Below are 19,923 nucleotides of genomic sequence, written 5' to 3' on the forward strand. Positions count from 1 at the left end.
ACCGATATTCAATTAACTTGTTTTATATTAGGTCTAAACGAAGCAAGTTTGGCCTGAGTGAGAGCTAACTATCAATTAATAACTAATTCCCGCGAATTTAGAATTCCATGTAATGTGTTTGTGTGTCCTGCTCCTGCACTTACAAAATGTACTGTATGAACTGCATGCTAGCACTACTATATAATGGCTTGCTGTTCGGTAGTGGTATTAAAGTATATTTATATTAACGTTTTTCATAGCATCATAAATGCCCTGGCTGTCCTCCAGAATGTCTCTCAGGAGGCTGAGAGGGTCTTCCTTTCTGGTCCAGCTTATCCTTGCGGGTCAGAGTAGATTATAATTTTTTCACAATGCGGTGAAAGTGGAAGAATTTAATAGACATATTGACAAATAATTTAGGAAAGAAGGGAGACCATTCAATTGGTGGGTATTGATCTTATACTTACACAGTTGAATTAGACGTCAGTAACATGAACATTCTATTTGACTTTATCTTTTTACAACTCCAACATTTCATAAGTGTTAAATGTTTCTTATTTAACTCTCTTACACTCTCTCTCTCTCTTTCTCTCTTTGACTTGGCTTTGACTTAAGTTAAAATCTTCATTTTTGCTTTGGAAACAAATTTTGTCAATGAGCCTGTTAAAAAGTCCACAGTTTTTGATATCTGCCCTTTAAATATAATTCAATGCTTAATAATACTAACAAACCAACAGCTACAATGAGAGGCAGCGAATTTATAAATTATTCTGAATCGCTAAAATGTTAAAACAATGTTTTGGTAATCATCTTTAAGTATTTACTAATAGAAACTGTTTCTGTTTCCTTACCCATAACATGACCTTCTATGAGAAAATGACAGGTGAACTGATAAGATCAAGGAGGTTTCAAAGGGCACTAAAAGTAAATATTTAAGAGACTGCAGTCCTGTGGTTTGTCAAGTGTTTAGTCCGGCAACGCTGAAAGGTATATTTCACTCTGTAATGTATCCTCAGTCTCTATATACAGTTGATGACAACCAGACCAACTATTTTATTGTGCACAGATCTTTATGCAAGAAGATTAAATTGACCTGTATAGTATAAAATGTTGATGCGGAACATAGAGACCAATGGGAAGGACTGATAGTGTGAGCATCTTTTTTTTGAATGAGAAGGGCCGTCAACTCCATCATGTCACATCTTGATCACTGTACAAATACTGAGGAGAGAGATCATATCATTAACAAAAAATGACGATAATTATCCATATTCACACTACACACAGAAATAACTGATGAAAACCAATGTAATCATGATTGTCTTTATTAATGCAAAACTGGCCTTTTCCCACAGACCCAAAGGCCTGGTTAACTTAATCTAAAGTCAGTGTAAATTCCTCCACCTCAATCCAGCCCACAATCCCACAAATCCCCCCTGCAGGACGGCACGCTTCCAAAGCCAACCTAAGTGGAATCCCTATTAGTTACAAATAAAATATTTTCTCTTATGACTACATTTCAACTTGACTTGCAAATATGTTTACTTCAGTTTCATGTAATATCACCTCATCTTCTACTTTTCTTAATACCAGTTGCTGGCACTTACAACAACAGCCACATTCCCCATGCATTCAAGAGAGAAGTCAACACCGCCATTAGTCAACTCCTTCAGCACCTCCTGAATGGGTTTACAGTGGTCTTAAGGGTTCACAAATTCAGTTGCTCCAAATGTCTTGGCAATCTAAAATATTTTCAGGTTGATGTCAATGGCAATAATCCGTGCGGCACCAGCGGCCCTGCATCCCATGACAGCTGCCAGCCCGACAGCTCCCAAACCAAACACTGATCACATAGAACCAGCTTTTACCTGCGGGAGGAATAACAACTCTAATGTAACGTACAGTACTGTGGTGGTATGTGATGCATTGTTTTAAGAAAAATATCTTGCAACAAACACACTTTGCTTGTGTTCACTGCTGCCCCATATCCAGTAGATACCCGCAGCCCAGCAGACAGACTTTCTCCAGTAGTTCGTCTGGGTGAATCTTGGTGACATTGTCCACTGGCACAACAGTGTATTCAGAGAAGTTGCTGATACCAATAAACTGATGAACCTGTTGATTCCTGCAAGTGATTCTGCTGGTGCAATCTGTAAGAACACCTTGTAGAGTATTCTGCCTTAAAGGGATATAAAGTGTGCATACATTTAGCAAATATAAGCATTGATAATCACTTTAAAAGCAATAAAAAAAAAATATTTCAATATTATCATGTTAAAGTCCAGTGTGTCACTTTTTGGAGGATCTATCGTAAACATATTTCACACTGGACCTTAAAATAATATATTTATTAAATAAACGTAAATATATCTAAATAAATATAAATAAACTTTTCTTTCCTATCTAAAGGTGATGTTTAAAAATATAACAATGTTGTATAAGGGTTTTTTCTCACCATTTTTTAGGGCAGAGGTTTGTCTTTGGGCTCAGACACCGCTCGTCCACACTGTGGCAGGTACAGAGTAATAACTTTATCTCCTACAGACACATGGTCATGCAACTGTCTGAGTTACGACAACTGGCACGGCTGCACTATTTTCAATTATTTTCCGATTGTTTACCTTTGGACAACTTTGTCACACCTGGTCCAACACTCTCCACCACTCAAGCCCCCTCATGTCCCAGAACCAAAGGGAAAAGGGCGGGGACTCATTTTATAAGCTTTATCGTTCAGGTAAGGCCAATCGGGGTGGCACACTCCAGATGCTGATATCTACAGTAACATGGCTCAACAGATTTATTAGTATGGTAATAATCATACAGTGAAATCTGTACGGTAGTGGTTTATGGACACACAGGACTGTGCAAAAATATAAGGCGTGTTAGTATTTTCACCCCAAAACTTGAGCCAGTTAAAGAGATACCTCACCCCAAAATTCTATCATAATTTACTCATCTTCGAGCTGTTCCAAATCTGCATTAATGATAAAAGACTTCCTCATGTTCTGTTGAACACAAAAGAAAACATTTGGAAGAATGTAGGGCAGCAAATCGTTCTTGTGCACTTTTGACTACCATTGTCATTTTTTCCTACTATGGTAGTCAATGGGGGGCAAAATCTGTCTGGTTATAAGCATTCTTCCAACTATATTCCTCTGTGTTTATCAGAACAAATACATTTATACCGATTTGGAACAACTCGGTGGCGAGTAAATGATGACAAATGTTTCATTTATGGTTGAACTATCCCCTTAAACATATTGTCAATACATAAAACTTCATTTGAGTGAGAACTATTTAAATTTCTAATTCATATCTATTAACTTTATGGAGCCTTAATGAATAATGTAAGTGGACCCATTAATGCGCACTTCATTGGCTTTGGGTAGAGCAACCTCCACTTCCTCAATGGACACTGGGTTTTCCTGCTTCCCAGGCTTGACTTGCACTTAATCACCTTAGAAAACACATACAGTATGTATGACATATGCTTTAAACTGAAGAGCAACTAATGTGATTCTGTAATTCAGTTACCACGTACCTTACCCTCAGTTTCCATGACAACTTTACATTTTCATTATAGCCTCCTAAAGGTTTACACAAACAAAACGTGTTTGACAACTGATATGATGTTGTGTGTTTAAAGAATCTTCCGCATGAAAACATTTTACTTTTAAATTCTGCCAAGGCAAGATATTTAAAATGACTGCATGCAAATAAGCTTGCACCCACGTGGCAAATGTATATGGTATGTATTAATGTTATTTTGCATAAAGAGCAGTGGTTCATCGATGATCAAGGGGTGTTTGTTGACACTTGAGCTTTCTTCCCCTGTTCAATCTTGGCGGAACGTTAAACGCGATCGCCATCTATTGGAACATGTTGGAAGCCGGGTGAGATCAATATGTCCTTTTTAAAAACACTCTACATGTAGGCATTTATCCAAAGGGAATTACAAAAGTGAGAACAACGAACGAGTCAGCTTAAAAAGACAGTAACGCAAAGTGCTACAGTGCAAGTTTCAACTATTGTTACACACAACTGGCAGGTAGGCAACATGTTAACAATGTTGTATATGAAGATTTCCATAATGAGGTGATCGTATTTTGTATGTTTTATTTTATGTTATCGAGTTGTATTGTGTTAGTAAGCTGTATTTGTTTGAGTTATCGTGGCTAAAATCAAAACAAACCAACTGCAGTTTGATTGATATTAATTGGAATGCACAATAAAAAATATCTCATATATTTCCGTCATCAGCTTTGAATTAGCAATATATTTTATTGACACGCTGTTCAATGCCACATTGTTTGGAAATAAGTTAATTGGTTAGTGATCAGAGTAAATTGGCATTAGCTAAGTGTGGTCAATTAATGACAGCTGGTTTACAACAAACCATTTGACCTTTTTCCCACAATAACAAATGTTTTTGTCTTTCACTGAGGTTCTATATAAGAGGACTCATGGCTGTTGTAGCTGTTATTGTGCTTTTTGTTGTAACATGCTTAAGTACATTGTCAGCTGAAGGTATATAACATGTTATAAATGAAAGAAGTTTAATACATTGATTGACACAGTTCCTAACCTTACAGCTGATATTAAACATGGTTCGGTCGTATGTTTTTTTACAAATCCTGTTTTCTGTCTAGAGCGCCCTTGCACAAGCAGTGCCAAGGTATTTTCCTCTAATGAAGCCAACTTTACAGACACAACATATGGCTTTGTGGCATGCGTGTTTGCAATACTGCTATATGGAAGTAACTTTGTTCCTGTTAAAACGATAGATACTGGAGATGGTGAGGAGTGTATCTTATTTTATCCTTCAAACCATCGGTCCTATCTGATAATCTGTTTTGTTTCAGGCATGTTTTTCCAGTGGGTATCCTGCTCCGCGATATGGTTCGTTGGACTGGTGGTTGACATTTTGTCTCACCCATCTAGATCCCATCCTGCAGCTATGCTCGGGGGAGCAATTTGGGCCACTGGTAAAGTGTATGTGAGTGTATGTTTAATATACGCTGAAGTTTTGAGGAAACCCATATTTTCTCTCAGGAAATATAACCGCTGTGCCAGTTGTGAAGTTTATTGGCCTTGGACTTGGAATTTTGCTTTGGGGATCCAGTGGACTACTAATTGGATGGGCAAGCTCAAGGTAAATGTTCTTGATCTTTGACGTAAAGCGCAAACTGTGGAAAAAAATGTGAATGGAAGTACCAAGATGGTCTTTGCAGTGGTACTATTGAATGCAAGTTACCAGCTATGATGGGCTCTTTCCATTGAAAATCCTTTCTTAGCAGTTTATTGGAAATAAACAAACACATGTATATGTGTTTTATTATTTAGGCAATTACAACATTATGGATGTGACATAAAAATGTTCAAAGAATTAATTTGTTACGAATATATTTTTTTAAAGAGGGGAAATAAATGTGTGTTATGGATGTGACAAAAAGGATGTGGTTTTTGGGAGACTGCAAACTTTGTAGGGTTTCTGTGACATAAACTGCACAATCTTGAAGAAATAATTCCCAATGAATGAAGACATGCCTCCTCAAAGAACATAAGTTACTTCATTTTCATGTGTCCGACTATGTGGAATACGAAACATTATGGATTTGAAAAATCATGCACGAAAAATGAATTGAAGAGAGATCTCACATGGGTGTTTGAACCACAGAATATTGATATCTGTGCTGTAACCATAGTGAAATCCCCCTTTGTAAAAACTTCTTTTCATGGTAAGATTGACATTTTCATGGAATTGCCCATTTGTGAACATAAACAGGCAAACTAAGATTGTAAATTTGTGTTTCTCTAGATTTGGTTGGTTTGGGTTGCATCCAGAGGAGGTATCCAAACCCATACTCAATTATTGTGGAGCAGGCCTTTGTTTGCTCAGGTAGGATAAAATGGGGGTTCTTGTTTAATTTTCTAACATGGTACAGGATGTACTGAAGCAGTTACATGCAAAACCTTTGATGGAAAACCACAAAGATATTTTGTTTGTGAGGGTTTCAGGTTCCCAGGAAATTTGCAGAGACTGGCTGAGACCCATACTGTATATGGAAAGTTGCTCCAAGCACACCGTTTAACACATAGACAATTTTTCTGTTCAGATTGGATTTTTAGAGATACAGTCGCAAAGGTCTCTTTGAGATCAATGTGCTCCTGCTTCACTCGCCTTATAACCAGCTTTTCTGAAATTGAAAAAGCAATATTCTGTGTAAGGAAAGAATAAATCCCCTGCTAAGACCTGAAGTCAAATTTTATTGGTTCTCCGTTCTATCTGATTCTTGCAGGACAGACTAAAACATTTAGTTCTTTAATTTATTTTGAGGAAAACCCTTTGGATCTGTCTAGATTTTTCTGTAACACAGTTATGTCTTCGTTTTAGTGCCATCATATTCTTCTTTGTGAAAAGCGATGTTCAGAAACGTTCATCTGCTGAAGCCATGCCTTTGTTGATTGATGACACGGTGAGTTTGTAAGGGGCTTTCGCATTCTAAGGTTTTGCATGCTGTTTAGGATGTGTGTTGGTGTATTTTGTCTCTGATGCATATACATCTTGCTTTTGCTGACTGTGTGTATTTGTCTTTAGAGGTTCAACCCTGACAACACAAGTTCCAGTGATTCATGGGTGGACACGATTTCACCAAGGAGCAAGAGAGTGTTGTATGTATCTGTAGGCCTAACAATTTCTACTCTGCTGGGAAAAAAATACATAGTTTTGTTTTCTTGTAAAAATTCAAGTAACTTATTTTAAGCTGTGGAAGCTCCGTTTTATGAAAGAGAAAATTACATAAATCTATAGAATATTAATTTTGTACAATATCCTCTTGTTTTCAGGGGCTGCATCTTGGCCATATTTGCAGGTGTCCTTTATGGCTGTTCTTTTGTGCCCGTATTTTATATTAAAGTCAGTGCCAAAACCAATTCCAGTATGTTCACAGGATCCAGTCAGAATGGTATGTTTGCGAAAGAGTTAAGAATATTTTGAGAATTTTGTATTCTTGTTTAATGCTATGTGTTAACAAACATTTTATCGCCTATTCTAATTTCTTTTGCAATCCATTACAGAAATTGACTACTGCTTTGCCCATTACAGTGGAATTTTCCTCACAAGCACAGTGTATTTTCTTGCTTACTGTGCGGCCATGAAGAACAGACCTCGGATATACCCCAGAGCTATCTTGCCTAGTAATGTTGCTCATACATCACATTTAATGTAGGAACATTATTATGTTTCCCTGCATCACCTTTATTTTAAAAGCATTATCTGATGTATTTTCAATGGCTATTTTGCAACATGTTGCTTTTAAATTCCATATGATTTAATGTAATTGTGTTAAATACACCTGTCAGCCATTGAAAGTTGTACCTTTGTTTATAATTCAGTCCCCTTTTTCTGTCTACTATTCTGGGTTTTTGCATTTCTTAACTGATGTCTTCCATGCAGGTTTCTTAAGTGGCTTGATGTGGGGAATAGCCACATATGCCTGGCTTTTGGCAAATTACTACCTTAGTGCAGTGATCACATTCCCTATAATTAATGCTGTAAGTATTGTACAGGCAAAATAAATGTCTTGTTTTATGTTGCATTGTTTATCTTATAATAATACAATTCCTGCTTTGTTTTCAGGGATATGGTTTAGTGGCTGCCCTGTGGGGAAGTGTGGTATTTAAAGAGGTCAAAGTAGGTAACGGGAATTATGCAGTCTTTTGTTTCAGCTGCTTTGGATAAAAGTGTCTGACAAATGCATATGTCCGAAGCATTGCAATACCAAGTGTATATCAAATTAAATGTTCACATCTTATGAAGAATACATAAATAACAGATAATAATTGTATTACCCAGGGACTCGGGAATCTGCTGCTGTTTGTTTTGGCATCTTGTGTCGTCCTAGCTGGCTCCATCCTAACAGCTTATTCGAAGCTTTAAGTCTGTACACGATATAACCACAAGATGGCAATGGCGGATATATCTTCTATCAGCTTTGCGGTCACCAAAGTCCTATCACATTGAGTATTCAGTGGCACTTGGTCTCAAATGTTCTCATCTCCAATGCTGTAAAAATTAGTTCTGTGTTCTGTACCTTCACACACTTTTTTGGAATGAAATACTGGTTCCCCTTCTGACTTGAATAAGTTTGTGTATTGTATGTTATCCTGTGCTCTCCAAATAAAAAGGCAGTTTTCTAATCTGCTTTATTGGAAACCACATGACATGTTTGCAATATTCAGAAAAGGAAGATTGTTTTAAATTTGAAGTTGTCATGGTAACTTGAGTACAGCTTCTTCCTGTTAACATGTGATACAGTCATTAGTTTTGCGGGGTCTTCCTGACAGAACGGTTCGTGATTCAGTTTCCTGTTTTGGAAATGTACTCTTATAGACTTTCCATTCTTTGCATGAGGGTTGACAAATAGCTTGTGCTGTTTTTAGTTTTATAATTCCCCGTAGGTAAAAAAAATCTGATAAATGATTAAACCTACGCAAGGTTGGGAGTAAATGTTTTGAAGCCATGTGAAATTATTTGAGCGTGAACAGTCGCACTGTCACCATCATCTATCTTTAATGCTGGGAATGTAAACATGGGAATATTTACTTAAACTAAGTTAATGAGGTCACTCGAACATGCACATGTAGTGTAAACGACATAGTTTATAAAGGTTGCTTTCTAGTTTTGACGCGTCTCTCGCTGGCAGTGTGGCTTTAGGATACGCGACATTCTTGTCAATTTGGGACTGTTTTCTCAGCTGATCCGACGTCGGGACAGTTGTCTATTCATTCTACAGCTTGAGCTTAACGGGGAGAAGATGCTTTTTTTTATCATTTTTATATAAAAAAAACATGCCATACTCTCGTGAAAGGAAGGAAATCGTCCAATGAATACGCGTTCAATCCGTCCTGGAAATATTGCAAACTCTCTGCTTTATTGGTCCATATCGTTTTGGCGATTATTCAACTGCTGTAAGAGTTATTCCTCTACAAGAAAGTATTTGTTTGTTGCTGTTGTGTGCTTTATCTACTTGTTTTTTACTGTTTATGTTAATAACACGACTAACAGAGACAAACGTCCAGATCTCTGGACTGGTCAGGGTAGAAGTGACCCGGAGTTCACTGATGGAGTCAGGGATGGGGATGCAAACGAGTCTTTTAGTCCGACTAGGTCTAATGTGGTGTACATAACACTGAAATCCAAGCGGCACAAACCAGCTAATATCAGAGGCACAGTGCGACCGAAACTCCGTAAAAAGAAAGTTCGAGTGAGACACCAGGACGCGCAGGATGGCACACGGAATAAAGCGAATAAGGACGAGCACACTTCAAACACAAATGACAGATCGTGGAAACTTCTGGGACATTCCGATAGATTTAATAAAATAGACAGACTGTATGGCAGTGATCCGTCCTCCATTAGGATATACAGTCAGAGAGCTCCCCAATGGTTCAGCGATGAGGATATCGCGGATATGCGCTTTCTAGCGGATAGCACAATTACGCACATTGAAGAAGTCACACTTCGGAGATTTTCTTCTTTCATTTTATTTAAAAGTGAGATAAACCGCACTGAAGATGTTCACGAGCCTGGCAAATGTTGCGGTGTGGTCAGGAGCCCCCTGGATGTGAGTGAGGTTTTTGCATTTCATCTGGATAGGGTCTTAGGTCTTAATAGGACTTCACCCACTGTCAGCAGAAGATTTCATGCTCTTGGAGGTAAAGTGTGGTTTTCTTTTATTGTTTGTGTGTATGTGGCATACGATGAGCTAAGGAAAACATAACTTATGTTGTTTCAGATGGTCAGTCTTGTCCAGTGGTGTTGTGGGATCCTTCTGTAAGCCCAGTAGCTGATGCAGATCAGACCTCTGAGAGACTGACCTGGGGCTCATACCAAGCCTCTCTCAAACACAAGTGTTGGCATAAAGGAGTCACCCCTAAAGCAGAGTGGGGCTGCACCAGCATACATCACCATGAATGGAGCAGGCTGGTAGTCTTTGATTTCCTCCTTCAGGTAGGCTACTCAGTTCTTTAAGTACTATACTGCATCTTTCCTCATTCACAACATTTTTTAACTGATGAAATGAAATAACAAAATCAAGTTGGTGTGTTTCTTCTCAGATTTATGAACGCCTAGATAGAAATTGTTGTGGGTTCAAGCCCCGCCTGGAGGATACCTGTGTTGAGCTTGGTCACCATGGAGAATGTAAAGACAAGGAGAGCGTAGAGCTGACACATATTTTCCACCGCAAACATGATCCGCGCCACCTGGTTTTCTTGAACAACAAGGGCTACTTTGACAGAGATGAAGAAAATCTAAACTTCAAACTACTGGAAGGGATTAAAGAGTGAGTAAATCTACAACAAACATACACATCTAACACATTTTTATTTTCTCTCATTTGGATCTCATGATAATGATTTTGTGTCAAGGAAGGTCAATATCTTTCAATTTTGTTGATTGCCAAATTGTTTTGATTGAGCAGACATAAATATCACAGATTGTGGTCCAATGATGTTGATTCAAAATGATTTATTCACATGCCTGATTAAAGACAATTGTATTGTACTTTGAACAGAATTGTATTATAAAAGTATATAATACTATAGTACTATTTCCATTTATGAGTGCCCTGTGTTTTAAAACACACACACGCCACCAGGGCTTCTTCACCAAAAGTGCTTACCAGACAACTGGTGATATTTTGGAAAATTCTAACAAACAGCAACTAAAGATTCATTACTGTGAGACCACAAGTTTGAACTTTCTGTAAGCCAACACCTCCACAACACCACTGAAGACGTAAGCAAACACATACAGCAACAATCTGACACGTTCTGTCTGAGCTTAGGGATTCTGATGGCAATGCTGCTAATGTGATACTTCTGGGAAAGCCAGCCCACTTGTGCAATAACATAAATCAGAAAAAATTGTGGGCCTTTAGCACAGCCGGCTTCTCTCATTGGTTTTGCTTACTAGCATATAATGTGCTTTGAACACTATCATGGTTGGAATGATTTAAAAAAATCATATTTACCTGTGCAGTATTTTATAGTGTGATTTTTAATATTTTTTTATCATGTTGCTCAATCCGTTTTGATTTAAAGATGCTCTCAGTAATGTTACCGTCATCAAAATTAGTAGCTAAATCATATTAAAAGTGCTATTCGCATAGACTCGTGTAGGATTAAGTCAGATGAAGACATCAGTATCGTAGTTCAAATTTATACGTTAGTATAAAATTATGATAAATATTCTATATAATCCAATATTTTTACTCTTCCCCACCAGGCTACCAGAGCAGTCCATATCTGTATTGAGGTCTCAGCGTCTCAGGGAAAGGCTCCTGCAGTCACTGTTCCTAGATCAGCAGTACTGGGAAAGCCAGGGTGGCCGTCAAGGCATTGAAAAACTCATTGACGTAATTGAGAGAAGAGCCAAAGTCTTGCTCACTTACATTAATGCCCATGGTATTAAAGTAGTACCAATGAACTCTTGAGGGAGCCTCAAATATCATCAACTTGCCTTCCATCAAATGTTAATGTTTTCACTAACTTCATATGCCGAAGAAGAGTAAAAACGCTATGCACTTCAAAAACCAAAAGTCTTTCTGCTATTTTTATTGCTGATGTCCTTTAGCTCTTCTGTCTATTGCATTAATATGCTTCAATATCAACAGTTTAGGAAGTCTCCTATGACTCTACATACTTCTCTTTAACTCTAACTAAAGTCTAAGGCTATCTTTTGCCCCACGGACATTGCACGAGGCGCTGTAAGCGATATTAGCAGTTACACTAATTTTCACCCCCATATGCCCACACACGAATGTCAGCAAACCTGAAGTTTGAAATCTCCTCAAAATGACTGACAGTCTTCTAATTCCTAGTGTCTTGGGGTCAGATGGTATTGTACTATTTATAGTGCGTTGTGCTGTCATTTGTTTTTATATCTTTAGTAGAGACATTTCCTGCATGTTTTTTCATAAAACAAGCCTAGAGCCTCTTGTTTTCACAGATACATGCTCTTTTCAGATTTTCATACATTTGTTAAATTTCTTTGGAAAACAGCTTTTCAAGGTAGTTCATGCTATATTCAAGTGCATGTCTTGTGCCTGCTTTTAACATTATGAACATGGTTAATGTTGCACTTTTATCATTTTTTTAATAAAACACAGTATTCATTATACAAAGAAAAGTGTTCACCTTTGTACTGTGTGTTATTGTAAAAATCTAATTAAAAAAATGTGTTCCACATTAGCCCATTGAAAAGTGGTAATGGCATTTTAGTACAGCAAATTTCTGGTGGGCATAATAATGGTTGTAATGAAGAAGTGTTTCATTTACAGTTCTAATTCACATTTTTTTCTATCTATTGAGCGCAGCAATATTTCAGCTAGAGGTCAGATGTGTTCCGCCATCTCTTTCTTTTCTGTTCCTCTTATTTGCGGTTTGGTTTGCCAGCCAGCTCTCCCTGATAAAGTAACTCCTTTATGAAAGAGAACCAGACACATAAACCCACTCAAATATGCACACACAAGAACGTTTTTATGAATGTGAAAATACTTAATATTTGGCAGACATAGCCAGAATTCAGGACTGTTCTCACTGCTCTTTAGACTTGCTGTGTCTTGCCACACTCGTTTGCCAAACAAAAATCGGAATGTCAAATCGCCTCATCTGCTCATCTTAGCATCCATATTAATGCAGTTTTTTTCCATACGGTGTAAGACTGTTTGCATAATTAGTTTGACAGATGAACGTGTCTCTTAAATGTATGTGTTAAAACTGCCACCAAAGATTTTTTTCTTTACTGAAAAAGCACAAACAAGCACTCTTAGTGTGTCCCTGAGGTATACAAAAGGAATAAAAGATCTTTTGAGATCTGACTTTGCATATGATCTCATTTTATTTCAGTGCCTGCTATAACATACCAAATGCAATGTTCATTTTTTCCCACTCTTTCATTTCCTTCATTGTCCTTTCACACAGTAGCTGGTTTCATTCTATGAACAATTCACATCCGAACAAGGAAGCTTTTATGCCATTTGTGCTGATGATGTCTAATGCTAAAATGTTACCACTCTTTCAAAATACTAATTCTCTATCTCGCTCCTGCTCTCTCTTTCTCAAGCGTGTGACCTTAACCAGACTTGCAAAAGACAGCTGAATATCTCATTAGCACTTTCATTTCATTCTTGAACAGAATTTAATCATTCCATGTTATTATCAACCTATTTGTCACTCAATCCACAGATGTTTACCTCCAAACATATCCTAGCCTAAAATTATCCTCTCATTTACCCACACTCATGTGCTTCCATTCTTACTGTTGCTCACTGCCTGAACACTCTCTTTTTTCTTTTGTTGCTATGACAACACCACCCCGGCAACATCCCACCTGAGTGGCAGACGTAGTTGGTTTTATGTGGGTTTGAAATCATACAGACGAGAAAACAAGTACAGATGAAAGCTCATACCTTTGGTCAAAAGAGTGAGACTGTAGACATAACAAGATCACATTATCCCACCCCAAACCCCCCCCCCCCGGCATCTCTGAGAGATGAGTCTTGCTCAACATTAATATTGCCTCGGAAACAAAAAATTTAAAGTATGAAACAGAGGGCTAAAAAGATTTTGAATATCTCTCGAATGGTTTCCACACGTTAGGACATGTTATGACCTGATAATGCACTTTGTGATGAGATAAAGGATGTTTTCAGTTCCAGAGTTGAGATCTACTGAGCTTTATGTTGTTCATGAGTTTTTATCTAGGAAAGGAAATATGCTATCTGTGTGTAAAAACAGCACAACACGCCACAGTCACACAAGGCAGCCAGCCAGGATATCTTCAGTTGTTCCTGAACTTTGTCCAGTGTAATCTCTCTTTGGGGACCGTGCACAGCTGTCAGGGTGAACAACATGGAACAAGCTGTTTAACGGTTCCCTGAAAAATCAAGCATGAGTATGAACGGAATAAAAGATAAGTTAAAGCAATACTGAAAACTAAAACATTTATTTGTTCAAATATCTGTGCTGTTATCCTTTATTCTGTGGAACCCAAACATCGATTGAAGAATCTTCACACTATACTTTCTGTGATACAGTGTTAGCAGATAGTGCCCATATCAGTCAGGATACAGGATATTATCCTGTATACATTCCAAACAGTATACAATATATAATGAAAGTACCACAGAAGCTTGTTGGCAGTGACATATCTTATTTGAGAGCTGGTGGAGTGGAAGAATTTTGGAATAGATATGTATTAGAGCACAGGATTGGATGAATGTGATCACCATGAATTGTCATTTTATAAAACAAATTCATGTGAATGTTGGAAGGACATAAGGGTGAGTAAAAATTAAAACTACGGTCACACTCTGCCTGTCTGTCCCTTTCTCGCTCTTAAATTCTCTTTGCACCCCTCACCTCTTGACACTATATTATGTGTCCCTTTGTCTGCCTGAAAGGAATGCATGCACATGGAACAAAGAGTAAAATAAGCTATGCCTGTGAGATTATGATGTGGAGTCGGTGTTTGTGTGTATGTGTGTGAGAATAGTCACTGGCATGTTGACAAAAGCTCACTCTAAGCTTCCTCTGTGTTGGGGGTTAACCCTACATGAGAACGAGATTAGACGAGCAGCACGCTTTGCTTATTCACATGTCCAGATATAAAAGCAGACCATGGAATCTGCCTCACACTGGCGTCTATGCTGCTGTTTGATATACACAGGCATTGCTTTGTTATGAGGAACCTACAGTAGTGTCCTTTCACTAAATATAGATGTGAAAAAGAACACTTTAGAACAGTCTTTTAGATCAGCACCAAAATTAACCCTTTGGTGCTCCTCATTTAGGGGTCACACCTATACTAACTTATAACTTTTTTTGTGAAATCAACGTAATATAAATTTGCTCAATAATATTTGTATTCAATAATAATACAATATTTAGGGAGTTTTTTTGTTTTATTTATATTTATAATTCAATAGGATATTCTTATTATATGATATATTATATTCCCATGGCGGTCAGGAATAAAATACGACTGAATAATGTGATTTTTAGGCCTTTTGAAATTACATCAATTGTTCATTTTTGTGTTCACAAAGCAAGTGCCACAAAAGTCAACAAGTTTCCATTCCGTACCAGAGGATAACAGAGATCTAACATCTATTATGCTTTCATATCAAACTACAGTTGTAAGCCATAATAACAAAAAATACAGCTTACTAACACAATAAAAACATTATAACATAATATCAATAAAAACATTTTTGAAAATTCTAAAAACAGCATTTTGGAACCAAACTCTTCATATCATTTTGAATAATAACTCTATGATAAGTCTATGAGACCAGACCAGCTGACTAGAGCTTCAGGCTGAATATCATTTGAACATGTGGAAAATGTATTTAGAGATTTTTGAGCACAGGCCTACTCATGCCTTTTTTTAGACTGAAGACTGCTGCTGACTGCTGCTTCCATTGTGTAATTATACCCATGTTGAGTTTAACCACAGTCAGTATCCAAAAAGCCACAAATGTCTTCAATGCTGGTTAATTGACTTGTGCATAGAGTTAACTTTTGATAGACATGTCATGAAAAAACTGATGTAGAGGCACGCAGATCCTTTATTTGTTATTGTATCAGTTGATTTATGAGTAGTTTCAGCTGAAATACCAGCTCATAAAGAAGGCAGGTCATGTTTGGAGGGTGTCTATTTGGGAGCTTGAATATATGCTGGCTCCAACTAGGACGGATACAGCGTGTAAATCAAGACCTACGACAGCTGCTGGACGTTAAACACAAACTGATGTTGGAACATATCCAGAATGTCAAATTTACCAACAGAAGCTGTAAAACTATGTTTAGAGTTCAGTGTGGATAAAGGCATATGTTGGAATGGATGAGAATCAAAGGTCAGGAAAAGTAAATACATAAACAGTTACCTTACTTAATTAAAAATAATATACATTTCTTTTTGGGGAACTTTCGGGAAATTATTTTGGGATTAAATTTGCACCTTTTAATACTTAAACTTTTTGCTGAAGGCTTAAGAACAAATCATCATTCCTATTTTCCTTTTAACATGCTGTAAAGACCTTCTGGGAAATGACCCAAGCAGGAAGACAAACAGGAATGGGCAGCTTAGAGCACACAGCCAGCTAATGTGGCAGGATGGACCAGAGACGGAGGCAAAACTTCATTCCTGCTGTTCAACGTCATCTGAAGGCAAGAGGGAATAGCACCAGACCTCAGTTTAGTCATTCTTTAACCTTTTCCTCTCTTCCTCTGTGTTAACACACTCTTCATGCCAGGAAATGCTGACTCTTCCAGTAAGCAACCATGGGATCAAATAAATAATTTCTGATTCATGTAAACAAGAAGCCAAATGTTTGGGAAAATCCTCTCTAAAATAAGAAAAACTATTTATTTAGGTGCACTCTTTAAACTCAGGATTGGTACGTTCAAACCCAGAATTATTTTTTTAATAGTGTTTGTCTGAACTGCCAAAGGATGATGAAATAAATAAATCCTGTCACAGTTTAGTTTAGGGTTCAACAGTCAAAACACATTTCAGAAGTCCTTTATGAACCATTTAGAATGTCTTCAGCAGTTCAACAGATTCAATAGCTCATTTAAAGTCTTTAACAGAGCTTGTGGTGTAACTTTATCCACTCAAAAAAGGGAAGGGTTACTTGTTTATCAGAATACAAAGTCAATACAAGATTAGGGTATAACACCCAGCAGAAATTTTCTGAAACATTGTGATATTTGTCTGGTATTTTTTCCAAACTCCACCTGCATACAGGAATTTATACCATTAATATGTCAATTTTACACGTGACGTATAAAACTCTACTGCCATCTACTGTCTAATGTTATAGGCTTTAAATTACACTTTGTATGTTTTCTGTAATATAAAACCAGGGCTGGGGAGTAATGAAATACATGTAACTTAGTTACGTATTTAAAATAAAAAATTTGAGTAACTGCATTTCATTACAGTTACACAGCAAAATCACCAGTGTTTAAAAAGGTCAAATTAACACTCACAGTCTATATATAATCCACACTCTCAAAATGTGGATTATATATAGACTGTGAAAGTTAATTTGACTTTCAACATTAAATTACAGTTACATACAAAAAGTATTTTAGATTATCAAAGTGATTACTTGGAATTTGTCATTTATTTCATTTAAACATTATTATAAACTGTTACATGCAATTAATGTGACCAGCAATCTGTGATTCTCTGACTCTGACAATCTAAGCATACGAACCTACAGTTATGCTCATACATTTCCTATTTCTTGCCGAATATGCAAAATTTGAATAATTTAAACAAAAAAAGAGGGTTCTGGTTTCATAGAAATTGCATGGTAATTGTATTTGGTAATGTCCTGAATAAGCTATTTACATAATAGAAGTTTGCACATGCTCCACAAGTCAAACTTACTTAATGTTTTACAAATTGCCACATCAAAAAATGTACACAGTTGAATCTTGTTTTATGTACCTTATTAGAATTACAAAGTATTCTTAAGTATTTAGATTAAATTACAAAATTTGTGTAATCTAACAAAATATGTTACAGATTACTTTTTAAAGCATTTATTTGTCACAGAACGGAAGGACTTAAATGCAGTTTCCAACAAAAATCTCAGAAAACCAAACAAAACACAGCAAACACAAATGTCACTTGGAAACAAAAAATAATGACGTGGTTTTGTGCTTTCTGCACTCATATCTACTGGAACAGTAGGCAGAGAGGATGACTGATAGGGTTCAGTCTAGCACTCCCAGTCCGGCCTCACTCTCCACACAAAAGGCGTTATTAAATCCTCACATGAGGGTCCTGGACACAGTTCAAAAGAGGTTAGACAGTTGCACATAATACAGCACATAAGATATACCCACACCAACAGAAGACAGGGACAGGATAATATAAGGGATGGCAAACTAGCCACAGGTGCAGGCTGCGAGCTGCGCTGTGAGTTAGCACTGATTGCTCCACCACATGTGGGTAAAACTGACAGGACCAAAACAGCCCCCATGTGCAACTGACAGTGACAGCACATCACAATGTAGCACGATCATGGCAGTATTTTGTAATCTGTAGTGAAATACATTTGTAAAGTAATCTTCCCAGCCATGTATAAATTAACGTTACTTTTCACTGGAAGTTTCAGAAATATTAACTTGACTTTAAAGCTGCCATAACTCAGTTTCGGTATATCTCATGTTGATCTTGAGTACTTACAGAATAGTATCGCACGCTTCAAATATCCGAAGAGTCTTCAGTTTGATCACATTTATGAAACACAGATACAGCTGTACAATTATTTCCGAAAACATGCGACACCTGTGGGGGGAGGGGGGTTAGAACTAAAGCACATGCACACATTGCCAAGAAAACACCGACATCAGTTCCACTTACCGTGCATGGTTCATGTCCAGAATATTCAAGCACTGGAAACGCCGCCCCATCTATCAATTTCAAACGATCTCCTGGATAATAATAAAACAAACAACACAGCTGAACTTCGTGAACATAGTGCTCTCTCTCTCTCCTGCACACAAGTGAAAGTGACTTGTGCGCATGCTCCTTCTCCCGCTCTCCATGGTTGATGCGTGGGCGTGCCTTATTTTCCAGTAAGCGACTAAGAAAAGTTGTTACGTAAAATAACTTTCCGAAACCTGTATTAACACTGGGGGAGTGTTTCGAGCACAGAAATACTACGTAATACGACGTTAAATGACCATATAAAGCATGAGCACGTTTAACATTGTAAAGAAGTCAGAATGCATGACACAACGTTGCACCACCCCTTTAAATACACTAAGGGAGGCTTAAAGGCTTTGTCAGAAATAATAAAAATAAAAATGAGAAAAAAGTGTTAATCACTAAAAATGTATAGGGACATGTAAAATATATAAACGTATCCCTCATCGATCCCTTTAGTATTAGATTTTGACAAAAGGAGCAAGAATTGAGCCTAAAGCAAATAAACTTGACCAGATCACTTTTGTGAAGTGAGATATAGATGTGTCTGTCTGTCTTTGCTGTTGTCTTTCCCTTTATTCTTGTTCTCTTTATCTGAGCAACAATGTAGAGTTTGGCAGCAGAATGTGGATACCACCAGTATCTGCTCATCTTTGTGAAGAAGAATTTATGCTGGTTCCCATGGCAACCGTCTCTCTTCGGGATGCTGATGGGTTCCTGTGCAGATACTCTTTGCTGCCCACTGTTCTCTCTGACACTGCACTTGTGCTGCCAGCAGCTCTTTCCAGCAGTGAATGAATCAGCATCAGATGGACACAAAATATGTCATACACAAGAAGCACTTTTGTTTCAAACAAAAATTTTAAATGGGAGTAATCTATAAACCAGAAATCATCAATATATTGTGTAATCTTGTTACATTAAATATCTCCAATTTTTTGTGCAATGTTGTTTCTTTTGTGATATTAGAGCCTCTCCATTGTTGTGATCTTGAACAAAGATTTCTTCCAGATTTCATAGACCTGAGCGGTGGAAGCACTTTGCTAATAGTGACAAACATATATTTGCTAAAAAGGCTTGTGGACCTTGTGAAGCTGAGCTCTGTTTGCCATTAGAGAAGGTTACCCTGTGAAATCAAGAACTATCACACTTTTATATCAGCTTAGAAGCTGTGATTGAAAAACTCTGTTATAGATCTGGCTGTTCACTGTCTATAACCCCTATGCAGAGGATGAAAAAGTTTTATAAGGATTGATTGCACCTCATCAGATGAAAACAGATGAAGAAAATTTGTCTATAATAAATATATAATACAAAGTTAAACATTCTAAACATCAGTGAATATGTTGATAGAAGGTATTTCACGTCAAGGTTGTTTTTCTGTCCAGTACCCCATCAACAAAAAGGTTTTTAAATTTGAATTACAAAAT

At 37.2% G+C, this 19,923-nt stretch overlaps 2 protein-coding genes and 1 pseudogene across 10 annotated transcripts; 2 read left to right on the forward strand and 1 right to left on the reverse strand.

The window, feature by feature from the left end:
• Nucleotides 1-1,353: 1,353 nt before the first annotated feature.
• On the reverse strand, nt 1,354-3,538 carry LOC306907394 (alcohol dehydrogenase 1-like; annotated as a pseudogene). The gene is made up of 7 exons: nt 3,526-3,538; nt 3,351-3,416; nt 2,601-2,752; nt 2,435-2,517; nt 1,940-2,158; nt 1,570-1,847; nt 1,354-1,444 (listed from the first exon to the last, which is right to left on the reverse strand). The product of its transcript is annotated as an alcohol dehydrogenase 1-like (transcript).
• Nucleotides 3,539-3,778: 240 nt separating this feature from the next.
• tmem144b (transmembrane protein 144b) lies at nt 3,779-9,014 on the forward strand. 8 transcript variants are annotated; one of them, XM_079479954.1, is made up of 12 exons: nt 3,779-4,027; nt 4,629-4,775; nt 4,842-4,964; nt 5,032-5,131; nt 5,798-5,878; nt 6,374-6,455; nt 6,578-6,651; nt 6,826-6,944; nt 7,057-7,176; nt 7,436-7,533; nt 7,619-7,672; nt 7,835-8,660. In XM_079479954.1, exons 3-12 carry the CDS (start codon nt 4,844-4,846, stop codon nt 7,916-7,918), a joined length of 933 nt encoding a protein of 310 aa, XP_079336080.1. In that variant the 5' UTR covers nt 3,779-4,027; nt 4,629-4,775; nt 4,842-4,843; the 3' UTR covers nt 7,919-8,660. The 8 variants fall into 8 exon arrangements, 6 of the variants coding, with proteins under 6 accessions (XP_079336080.1, XP_079336078.1, XP_079336076.1 ...); XM_079479952.1 differs by having other exon boundaries at nt 3,781-4,027; nt 7,619-7,676; nt 7,835-8,501; XM_079479950.1 differs by lacking the exon at nt 3,779-4,027 and adding an exon at nt 4,328-4,506 and having other exon boundaries at nt 7,835-9,014.
• On the forward strand, nt 8,225-12,862 carry gask1b (golgi associated kinase 1B). The gene is made up of 4 exons (XM_079479948.1): nt 8,225-9,696; nt 9,777-9,991; nt 10,099-10,325; nt 11,270-12,862. Exons 1-4 carry the CDS (start codon nt 8,865-8,867, stop codon nt 11,475-11,477), a joined length of 1,482 nt encoding a protein of 493 aa, XP_079336074.1. The 5' UTR covers nt 8,225-8,864; the 3' UTR covers nt 11,478-12,862.
• Nucleotides 12,863-19,923: the final 7,061 nt, after the last annotated feature.

This window comes from Barbatula barbatula (genome assembly GCF_947034865.1).
Source record: "Barbatula barbatula genome assembly, chromosome: 18".
NCBI classification, from domain to species: Eukaryota; Metazoa; Chordata; class Actinopteri; order Cypriniformes; family Nemacheilidae; genus Barbatula; species Barbatula barbatula.

Excerpts from the sequence above, each read along its gene's own strand:
- tmem144b (XM_079479949.1), top strand. The coding sequence starts at position 4,443 with ATGGCTGTTGTAGCTGTTATTGTGCTTTTTGTTGTAACATGCTTAAGT. Across the intron at positions 4,965-5,031 it reads GGGAGCAATTTGGGCCACTG|GAAATATAACCGCTGTGCCA; the intron begins GTAAAGTGTATG and ends ATTTTCTCTCAG. Across the intron at positions 6,456-6,577 it reads CTTTGTTGATTGATGACACG|AGGTTCAACCCTGACAACAC; the intron begins GTGAGTTTGTAA and ends ATTTGTCTTTAG.
- gask1b (XM_079479948.1), top strand. The coding sequence starts at position 8,865 with ATGAATACGCGTTCAATCCGTCCTGGAAATATTGCAAACTCTCTGCTT. Across the intron at positions 9,697-9,776 it reads AAGATTTCATGCTCTTGGAG|ATGGTCAGTCTTGTCCAGTG; the intron begins GTAAAGTGTGGT and ends ATGTTGTTTCAG. Across the intron at positions 9,992-10,098 it reads TCTTTGATTTCCTCCTTCAG|ATTTATGAACGCCTAGATAG; the intron begins GTAGGCTACTCA and ends GTTTCTTCTCAG.